The 12500-nt window shown below is 35.2% G+C and overlaps 1 protein-coding gene across 4 annotated transcripts in view; it reads right to left on the reverse strand.

Moving 5' to 3' along the window:
- lama2 (laminin, alpha 2) overlaps positions 1-12500 on the reverse strand; it is a 498600-nt gene that overhangs the window by 206645 nt on the left and 279455 nt on the right. For all 4 annotated transcript variants that reach the window (XM_061987117.2, XM_061987118.2, XM_061987116.2 and 1 more), the window contains exon 22: positions 125-231. In XM_061987117.2, coding sequence (XP_061843101.2) covers positions 125-231 — 107 coding nt within the window. The remainder of the gene's footprint in view (positions 1-124; positions 232-12500) is intronic.

The raw sequence follows: 12500 nt of genomic DNA on the forward strand, positions 1-12500 counted from the left end.
GTAAATAAAAAGAAAAGACAACTGGTCGTATGGTTATGAAAAAACTGTAATGCAAACTAGTAAAGGTGTAAGGGATAATCATAATGAAATTATTCCTTCTGAAATTATGTGTCAAAACACTTACCATGCAGTCGTCACACTGCCGTCCAACCACGTTTACTTTGCACTGGCACTGGCCGCTCTCCTTGTTGCAGACTTGTGAGACAGAGCCATTAATGTGGCACTGGCAGGCTGCACGGGGGGGAGAAGAGGCATATTTTGCATCAATTATGTGGATTTAAAGTGTTCACTTCACACTACTTTAAAGCGCTTAAGGTGGTCTTCAGGATTAGTTGTCGACATCCACCTTATTACCATCCTCAGCACAGTTCTGCTCTCCTCAAACTCTCAAGGCATTCTGTGATGCATTAAAGAACTGAAATGCCAAAACAAATAAGGCAACGAGAGAAGTATCCCACACTTCTCTTTTCGAAAGTAAATCAATTAAACAATTAAATTAAAAAAAATGAGGTGTAAAAAAATGTCTGTGTCAAAAAATCCGCTGCTTCAGAAAAGCAAGGCTCACTTCCGGTACACTGAATTTTTGTACAGAAAATTTTAAAACACAGAATTTTTAAACACACGCATTTTGCCAAAACATTTTTAAAATGAAATTGTCAGAATAGTTGGATGTAAAATAATACAGTTCACAAAATTCAAATAAAAAATGCAGTTTCATAAATTCAGTGTCAAAACAAAAAAACTTTTGTAATAAAAAAATGAAAAAAAGACCTCCATAAATGTGTACTTACAGCAGTGTTTCACAAATAGTGGGTCGGGAGAGAATTTATTTTTTGCATCCACACTCTTGTATTCATGTTGGAATGACACATAAGCCTGCAGTCAGTGCTAAATCTAATCGGCAGGCTCCTTATTCGACCCAGTAAAAGTAGCAAGTACACAGCAACATGTGTACAGAGTTAAAGGTTTGTGACAGGAATGAAAAGGAGGCAAGGAAAACAAGAGATTAAAAAAAAAAGACCCGGAAGTAGAACACAGAATACAAAGTCTTTGGATTCACAATCCTTCCACTACCTTTTGCAACATTCTATCTTTGTAAGATGTTTTTTTTTCACTGTTGATACAATAAAAATAAAGGACAAATCCCAGCATAACATTAAACTATGTTATGCTCATTTGTATACTCTAGCCTTTAAATAGCCCCCCTGTTAGACCAGTTGATCTGCCGTTTCTTTTCTTTTCTTCTCTGCTCCCCTTTTCCTTGAGGGGGGGGGGGCACAGGTCCGGTGGCCATGGATGAAGTGCTGGCTGTCCAGAGTCGGGACCCGGGGTGGACCGCTCGCCTGTGCATCGGCTGGGAACATCTCTACGCTGCTGACCCGTCTCCGCTCGGGATGGTGTCCTGCTGGCCCCACTATGGACTGGACTCTTACTATTATGTTGGATCCACTATGGACTGGACTCTCACAATATTATGTCAGACCCACTCGACATCCATTGCTTTCGGTCTCCCCTAGAGGGGGGGGGGGTTACCCACATATGCGGTCCTCTCCAAGGTTTCTCATAGTCATTCACATCGACGTCCCACTGGGGTGAGTTTTTCCTTGCCCGTATGTGGGCTTTGTACCGAGGATGTCATTGTGGCTTGTGCAGCCCTTTGAGACACTTGTGATTTAGGGCTATATAAATAAAGATTGATTGATTGATTGATTGAAACTAGAGTTAGGAGTAGCAATATCAAGTTTAAAGCCCAGATTTGTAAAGATCCATCCATCCATGTTCTACCGCTTGTCCCTTTTGGGGTCGCTGGAGCCTATCTCAGCTGCACACTGGCGGAAGGCGGGGTACACCCTGGACAAGTCGCCACCTCATCACAGGGCCAACACAGATGGACAGACAACGTTCACACTCACATTCACACACTAGGGACCATTTAGTGTTGCCAATCAACCTATCCCCAGGTGCATTTTTTTGGAGGTGGGAGGAAGCCGGAGTACCCGGAGGGAACCCACGCAGTCACGGGGAGAACATGCAAACTCCACACAGAAAGATCCCGAGCGCAGGATCGAATCTAAAACCTTCGTATTGTGAGGCAGACGCACTAACCCCTCTTCCACCGTGCTGCCCTTTTGTAAAGATGTGCACTGCAAAAATGACTCAATGCAGCCACTAAATACAAGCAAAATCATTTCTTTTGTTTTTGTTTTTTGATGTTTTAACTTTTCTGCGCATCTGGTCGAGTGTTGGTAAATTGCATTGAAGCTGAATGTGTTCAAATAAAACAGACAAATGTGAATAGAGATGTAACGATAAACGGTGTAATGATAAACTACAGTAATTAATAAATAATAAACGATAAATGGGTTATACTTGTATAGCGCTTTTCTACCGTCAAGGTACTCAAAGCGCTTTGACAGTATTTCCACATTCACACACACACATTCACACACTGATGGCGGGAGCTGCCATGCAAGGCGCTAACCAGCAGCCATCAGGAGCAAGGGGTGAAGTGTCTTGCCCAAGGACACAACGGACATGACTAGGATGGTAGAAGGTGGGGATTGAACCCCAGTATATAAGTGTTATAATGAAAGCAACACATGATGTAAGTGTCTATATTAGCTATATTAGCCTACTATCAAAATGACTTTAAAAGTCTTATATAAGTGTTATAACGAAGGCAACACATGATGTAAGTGTCTATAATAGCCTACTATCAAAATGACTTTAAAAGTCTTATACAAGTGTTATAATGAAGACAACACATGATGTAAGTGTCTATATTAGCTATATTAGCCTACTATCAAAATGACTTTAAAAGTCTTATATAAGTGTTATAACGAAGGCAACACATGATGTGTCTATAATAGCCTACTATCAAAATGACTTTAAAAGTCTTATATAAGTGTTATAACGAAGGCAACACATGATGTAAGTGTCTATATTAGCCTACTATCAAAATTACTTTAAAAGTCTTGTATAAGTGTTATAATGAAGGCAACACATGATGTAAGTGTCTATATCATCTATGTAAGCCTACTATCAAAATGACTTTAAAAGTCTTCTATAAGTGTTATAATGAAGACAACACATGATGTAAGTGTCTATATTAGCTATATTAGCCTACTATCAAAATGACTTTAAAAGTCTTATATAAGTGTTATAATGAAGGCAACACATGATGTAAGTGTCTATATCAGCCTACTATCAAAATGACTTTAAAAGTCTTATATAAGTATTATAATGAAGGCAACACATGATGTGTCTATATGATCTATATTAGCCTACTATCAAAATTACTTTAAACGTCTTATATAAGTGTTATAATGAAGACAACACATGATGTAAGTGTCTATATTAGCCTACTATCAAAATGACTTTAAAAGTCTTATATAAGTGTTATAACAAAGGCAACACATGATGTAAGTGTGTATATTAGCCTACTATCAAAATTACTTTAAAAATATTATATAAGTGTTATAATGAAGGCAACACATGATGTAAGTGTCTATATCATCTATGTTAGCCTACTATCAAAATAACTTTAAGTCTTATATAAGTGTTATAATGAAGACAACACATGATGTAAGTATCTATATTAGCCTACTATCAAAATGACTTTAAAAATCTTATATAAGTGTTATAATGAAGACAACACATGATGTAAGTGTGTATATCAGCCTACTATCAAAATTACTTTAAAAGTCTTATAAAAGTGTTATAATGAAGGCAACACGTGTCTATATGATCTAAATTATCCTACTATCAAAATTACTTTAAATGTCTTATATAAGTGTTATAATGAAGACAACACATGATGTGTCTATATTAGCCTACTATCAAAATGACTTTAAGTCTTATATAAGTGTTATAATGAAGACAATACATGATGTAAGTATCTATATTAGCCTACTATCAAAATGACTTTAAAAATCTTATATACGTGTTATAATGAAGGCAACACATGATGTGTCTATATGATCTATATTATCCTACTATCAAAATTACTTTAAATGTCTTATATAAGTGTTATAATGAAGACAACACATGATGTAAGTGTCTATATTAGCCTACTATCAAAATGACTTTAAGTCTTATATAAGTGTTATAATGAAGACAATACATGATGTAAGTATCTATATTAGCCTACTATCAAAATGACTTTAAAAATCTTATATAAGTGTTATAATGAAGACAACACATGATGTAAGTGTCTATATCAGCCTACTATCAAAATGACTTTAAAAGTCTTATATAAGTGTTATAATGAAGGCAACACATGATGTGTCTATATGATCTATATTAGCCTACTATCAAAATTACTTTAGACGTCTTATATAAGTGTTATAATGAAGGCAACACATGATGTAAGTGTCTATATTAGCTATGTTAGTCTACTATCAAAATGACTAAAGCCTTATATAAGTGTTGTAATGAAGGCAACACATGATGTAAGTGTCTATATTAGCCTACTATCAAAGTGACTTTAAAAGTCTTATATAAGTGTTATAATGAAGACAACACATGATCTAAGTTCCTATATTAGCTATATTAGCCTACTATCAAAAATACTTTAAAAGTCTTATATAAGTGTTATAACGAAGGCAACACATGATGTAAGTGTCTATATTATCAATATTAGCCTACTATCAAAATGACTTTAAAAGTCTTATATAAGTGTTATAATGAAGACAACACATGATGTAAGTGTCTATAGTAGCTATATTATGTGTCGAGAAGTCCACTCTCCGAGGTAAATTATTATTACATTACTTCATACAACTACTGTAGTTGTTTGTAGTACATTCTATTCTAAAAGTCGTTTTTTCTTCATAAAAGGCATGTTACATGTTAACTTTTGATTTGTTTTCAATTGATTTCAATTCATTTCAATGGGCAACGTTGATTTGAGATACAATTGTTTTGAGTTAAGAACTCCGTAACTGAACCAGTTAAACTTGTAAGTTGAGGTACTACTGTATTATTATTATTATCCATTTATTGGTGCTCCACTATTGTTTCTTCTAAAAGTAACTGTGTTCCAAGTATATTTTGTCAGGATATAACAATATTCATAGAGTCCATTTTAAAATGATCTTACTCGTTTTTAAATCCTTACGTGGTCCTGCCCCACCGTCCCCCACCCGGTCCCTCAGGTCAGCTGATCAGCTGATCCTGGAGGTACCCAAAACAAAGCGCAAGCTCAGAGGGGACAGAGCCTTCTCTGTTGCGGGTCCCAAACTCTGGAACGATCTCCCTCTCCATGTGAGACAAGCCCCTTCTTTGGCTATTTTTAAGACCCTTCTTAAAACCCATTTTTATTCACTGGCTTTTAACCCAGCAAGAGACTTTAAACTGTTTTTAGCTTTTAACTTTTTTAACTGTTTTTAGCTTTTAACTTTTTTAACTGTTTTTAACTTTTTAAACTGTTTTTTTTCTAACAAATTGTTCTTAGGGTAATTTGCATTTGTTTTTTCAATGTGTATTTTTATTTCTGTTTTAAATGTTATTTTTTAGTCTGTCCTTTGCCTCTATTTCTTTGTGGTGTACAGCCCTTTGTTCTTCAACTGTGCTTGTTTTTAAAGGGCTTTATAAAGAAAGTTGGTATGGTATGGTATGGTACTGTTCTAAATTTAAATGACCGTAAAACCGTGATTGGTAACACTTGGGTAAAGTCTCAGAGACACTGCTCATTTACTGGAGAAGCAAGCTAAAAATGCTAACATGCAAACAAAGCACTAACATACCGTATTTTTCGGAGTATAAGTCACACCGGAGTATAAGTCGCACCGGCCGAAAATGCATAATAAAGAAGGAAAAAAACATATATAAGTCGCATTTTTTGGGGAAATGTATTTGATAAAACCCAACACCAAGAATAGACATTTGAAAGTAAATGTAAAATAAATAAAGAATAGTGAACAACAGGCTGAATAAGTGTACGTTATATGAGGCATAAATAACCAACTGAGAACGTGCCTGGTATGTTAACATAACATATTATGCTAAGAGTCATTCAAATAACTATAACATATAGAACATGCTATACGTTTACCAAACAATCTGTCACTCCTAATCGCTAAATCGCATGAAATCTTATACGTCTAGTCTCTTACGTGAATGAGCTAAATAATATTATTTGATATTTTACGGTAATGTGTTAATAATTTCACACATAAGTCGCTCCTGAGTATAAGTCGCACCCCCGGCCAAACTATGAAAAAAAACCTGCGACTTATAGTCCGAAAAATACGGTATTTGTCCAATAAAAGACAACATTCCCCAATCTGAACTTGTATAAGCACATTACTGTCTGAAGATATTCAATTGTGTCACATAAACCGGACACAAAAACAAAAACACTAATGCTTTTAAAAATTAAAACAGTAGAAGATGAACTTATTTAAACACTCAATTAAAAATAATAAAATTACAATATTTTTTCTGACAAAAAAGTATATTGGGATTTTTTTTAAATAAAACTTGGTGGTGTGTATGAGTACTTTTTGAGCACATTCAACAGTAATGATAAAAATAACAACCGTGATATGAAATTTTCATATCGTTACATGCCTAGTTGTGAAATAAATACAATGAATATTTGTGTTTCCTAAAATAAATTAAAAAAATGCTCAAATTGATATACAGTAGTTGTCTTCTGCATAGACTTAATGTTCAGGGAAAGTACATGCAAATATACACTTCTATACCTTCTGATAAGCACAAAAATAACCCTAAATAGATCGTAGATGTTTATTTTGGAAAGGAATAACGTGGTAAAGCTGACATGCGACCAATGTGTACAGTTTTAAAAACAATTTTACAATGTGTCTGGATGGATTTTTGCATAATTCCTGTAAGAATCCTGAATGTTACTGAAGCATTAAGGAGACGGGCGTTTGTGTAATAATATCATGACGCGGCCCTCTGAGGGCTTGACTAAATGCGATGTGGCCCACGTTGAAAATTAGTTTGAGGCCCTTGATCTGCTTAGCAAAGAAGGTGATTATAAAGAATATAACTAACAGCATGCGTCGTGCAGACAAATATATACATAATGTAAATAATAGTAGTAGTAATTCAATTTACTGGGGTCACGGAAAAATACAGAAAATAATTGACAACTTAAAGCCGTTTTTTTCTCATGGGGCATGTGTGACCTGGGGAAAATGCTTTATCAGTATCATGCTTCAAACCCTGCTTTTAAAAGCTGCTCACTGTAGCCATTAATCCTGACTTCCTCATTTTGATCATTTTGGTGACTGTTTCATAATTGGACAAAACGTCTGCACAGGTTAGGTTTTTTTTTGGCCTTGGTTAGGGATCGGTACCAAAACTGGTACTTTTTTTTGGCACAGGCTGAATCCCGCCGGTTGTACTGGGTACCGGTTCACATTAAATCCAACATTGCCATGTTTCGGTAACTGGATTGCGCGTGACGTCACGACTCAGCCAGGGTTTCTCACTTCGGCACTTGGCGATTACTCCAGCAGCACCAAGAGCGGACTCAGCCAAATGACCCCAAGGTGATGTTGCAATGTTCAATGCCAACAAAGGAATTGACTTAAAGGAGCCATATGTAATAATTTCATGTCAAGTCAAGTCATCATTAAATGGCCCTGATACATCAAAAGGCATTAATAAATCATGTTCTTTTTGAATACCTCTATAACTGGTAACAGTAGTTCAGTCGGGAAATGTTCATTTCAAAATTAGATTTAAAGCGCCAAAATCTTATTGTTTTCATTTCGATATCCCGCCCTCCACTGTTTTACCAATTAAAAAAGTCTGTGAGTGTGTCACATCCAGGTTGCCAGTTACGCACCGCCATCTTTGTCTGGCTACTGCCACTGGTAAAGTTACTAAACATGTCAGACCTTAGTAAATCTAAAAGGCCTTGTTACGATTCTCAACTTATTCATGACAAAGCCAGGAACAAAACGAGGATTTGTATCGGGGATGCCTTTGAAAGATGGAGATGATTGAGGGTGGAGAAGAGTTTTTCATCTGACGCCAAGATAGATAAGTCAGGAATTCACGTTTTCTTGCTACTTGTAATAAATGGAAATGGACATTAAACTAATGATCTTGTCTAACAAAGCTAGTATGTTCGTGCAATTAATGTTAGCCTGTATGTCGATGTGTCATCCAACTGACAGGGCAACATTTATTTTCGACAAATAAAACCTACGTGGATATGGGTAGTGTCAGTGCCCATTTTGTTCTCAATATGCTGATACGCTGAGGAAATTGGTTCCAACATTAGCACGGCTGTCATGGCAATGTGAAACGTATGGAGACAGCCAAATCACATGTAGTCCACGTGTTTGCACATTGTGGACTACATGTACCAAGTTATATGGCAATCTGAAACATTTGAAACAGTAGCCTATAAGCATACCTTGGTAAAATGTTTCCTCTTTAGTTTTGGGCATACATTAGGCCTTTTTTCACCAATTTAACTATTGCTAGCGCTGGTTGTAGTTCGTTTTAGTCTTTGTTTTCTGATAGTACTGACAACAACCATATGATTGCCATTTGTTGTGATATATGCAGGCATGACATACTTCTTCCTGAAAATAGCCTAATTTCTGTGTAAAATGTGTTGGTTAGAGATTTGTTATTGACAAAAAGCTTGTCATTTCAGCAATTATGGTCCCAGCACATCAACCCCTAGTAAGAGGCAGTGGAAGTTCTTAGTTCCTTGGAGTAGCCTAGTCAGTCGAGGTGGATTCGGCTGCGTATCTGGCAACCTCAGTCAGGGAAAGGAGGAGGGGACTACAGAATTTTGACCGTGATTGCAGTACCATTTCTGGCCAGATTTTTACATACGGCTCCTAGAAAAAAACGTTCCAACATAAGTAAAGCATGGCTCCACTTTTTAAAAAATGCGTTAGCTTGATGCCAATATGCACTGACATGCTAACGCTTAGCAATGGAGATTTTACATTGCGATTTCAACACCTCCAAATCTTTTAATGAAAACTACAACTAAGATGCACGTTACAATCAATCAGCTGGTGCGGAATAAGTATATTACTTACAGTATTAACACTTTTTAGGGCACAACAAAAAGCAAAACTAACTAAATTATGGAATGGATTAAGCAAAGCAATCAAACAATGTACTAATATGATCCACTTCAAGAAACTCTTCAAACTTAAAGTGTTTACAAAGTACAAAGAAGTAGAACCATGATAAACATTCTGAATTTATTTAATTCATCCATTCTTTCACTCTCAAAATAATCTTACTTATCTCATCATATGAAATATAACTTACTTCACCAATTATTATTTATTTATTTATTTTTATTGTGATTACTTATGGAGTATATTTTGAATAAATTGAGAACAGGAAGTGAACTAAAGTTTTGGCAACTGTTATGTAAAAGAAAAGGGGTAGGATTAAATAAGCTCTGCTTCTTCCTACTCCTTTTCGAACATGTTGAAAAGAGAAACTGGAAATTGTGATGTATCATGTTGTATGCTTGCATGTTCCAAATAAACTCAAACTCAACTCAACTCAAAACTACATACCATAAACTATACACTGCTGCCGTCTAACGTCTTGGACTTAATGTCATGCCTGCAAATGAGACTCCGAAATGTGATAATAAATCAAAATATAACAACTGGACAACAGTTGTCATAATCGACTCTTTTTTTAAATGTTGCAGTAAAAAAAAATAGATTTTTAACAAAAACTATTAATATTGAGTAACATACAAAAGTCAGGAAAATTTACTATGGGTATTGATTGCCTGGTAACAGGAATTGGTACCGTATCGGTTTGAATGTGAACGGTACCCATCCCTACTTCCAAGTTCAGTTCGTTATCTAGCATTCAATCAAAACTAATTAATATGGAAAATGTCTACCAAATTCTGGACAGCCGTTATAAGTAGCTAATTTTTAAATGTTGCAATAAAACAAATTGGATTTTATTATCAAAACTAATTCATATTTATTAAAACACATAAAAGTACTGAAAATCAGCACCGCTGAGTACTGGTATTAATACCCAGGTACCAGTAATCGGTACGTATGGGTTCAATTGTGAACGGTATTCATCCCTCGCCTTGGAAGAGGTCTGCGTTTTACGGAATACCCGTCTCGTTGTCAACTTTACTTAAACCTCAAGTGAAACCAAAGCAACAAGACAGCAACAACACACAGCAATCAGCCTCTCAGAAGTGCAAATAAAAGCCCGGACATCAGGGCTCCCATCTGGCACATGAGGTTGTCATACGCGAACGTGGCGCCGACAAACAACACACACCGCATCTTAAGAAATAAGTCGGTGGCCTCACGCTGCCACACATGTACGCGCTCGTCTCTTGTTGGATGCAAAGCAGACAGAAGGACAGACCTGTGTGTGGGCTGAGAAAGTGAGAAAAAAAAAAGGGGGCTCCAGCAGATGCCCACACTCGCACAGAAAAAAACACACGTGCACGACGCGGGCTTCACACACAAAAGCAATGAGGCATAGGATATATTACAGCCCATGCATACACCACAGTGTACACGGGCACAGCATGTTGAAACAGACAAGGGAACACGCACGTATAAATACTGTTTCACACGCGCTCGCTCAAACAGGCTCTCGCCACTTTCACTTCACCCTTTGGGCGACCATCTGGACGCCATTCTGTCAGTCGTCACAATGCGAGCCTTGTTGTGGCCTAAAATGTGGGCTTTTTGTTGTCTTTTTGTCAGAGTTGGCCTTGATAGTGGAGATGATTCTGTTATTCTGTCTATACAGTTTAGTTGCTCCTACTTAAGGTCAAACTTATTTTCTCTAATGTTTTAAACCAGTGGTCACCAAACTTTTCGAGCCCAAGATCCCTGACCTCAGCCAAAAACCAAAGCAAGATCCACCCCTGTCTCAACTATGCTTATATATATATATATATATATATATATATATATATATATATATATATATATATATATATATATATATATATATATGTATATACACATATACATGTGTATATATATGTATATATACATGTATATAAATATATACACATACACATATAAATATATGTATATATACATAAACACATATATATAAATATATACACATACACATATACATACATACACAAATATATATGTACACCTAGTGTGTGTGTGTGTGTGTGTGACAATCATTGGTACTTTAACTTTATACACATATACACACACACACATATATATATATATATAAATATATGTAATATATATATATATATATATATATATACACACAGACATATACGTGTATATATACATCTATACTGTATATACATATACATACACGCATATACATATACATATACACATATACATATACACGCATATACATATACACATATATGTATGTATACATATATATACACACATATACATATCCACATTCATATATCTATATATCTATATATACACACATACATATATACATATATACGTATATGTATATATACGTATATACACATATATGTATATAAACGTATATACACATATATGTATATATACACATGTATATACATATATACACACAAATATATATATACGTATATATACATATACACACATATACATATACACATTCATATATCTATATATACATATATACACACATACATATATACATATATGTATATATACGTATATACACATATATGTATATAAACGTATATACACATATATGTATATAAACGTATATACACATTTATGTATATATACATATATACACATGTATATACATATATACACACAAATATATATATACGTATATATACATATACATGTATACATATGTATATATACATACATACATATACATATATACGTATATATACAGTATGTATATATATATATATATGTATGTATTTATATATATATGTATATATATGTATACGCATATATATACACATATATATATATACACACATACATATATACACACACCTATATATATATATATATATATGTATATGTATGTGTGGGAAAAAAATCACAAGACTACATCTCTACAGGCCTGTTTCATGAGGGGGTTCCCTCAATCATCAGGAGATTTTAATGGGAGCATTCACATACCATGGTTTATATAGGGCACAGAGTGGGTGGGTACAGGCTGGCGTAGGGGCGTGGTGATTGGCTCATGTGTTGCCTAGGAGGTGTTTCCGTCTGTGGCGGCATGCTGATACAATTTCGCTGCGCTTGTTGAGGGATGACAGGTCTGGACGGTATATAATGAACAGTTTCTCTTTCAAGCATAGGTTGCATCTTTTATTACCACTATTGTAAGGTGTGCTGGATGCAAGAATTTGCCATGTTATTGAATATTCAACATTATTGTCTTTGAGGTCCCAAATGTGTTTGCTGAGTTCTGTGGTATTCCGCAGGTTTTGGTTCCTGAAAGAAGCCTTGTGATTGTTCCATCTGGTTTTAAACTCTCCCTCGGTTAATCCTACATATGTGTCGGATGTGTTAATGTCCTTGCGTGTTACC

The sequence above is a fragment of the Nerophis lumbriciformis genome, linkage group LG26 (genome assembly GCF_033978685.3).
Source record: "Nerophis lumbriciformis linkage group LG26, RoL_Nlum_v2.1, whole genome shotgun sequence".
NCBI classification, from domain to species: Eukaryota; Metazoa; Chordata; class Actinopteri; order Syngnathiformes; family Syngnathidae; genus Nerophis; species Nerophis lumbriciformis.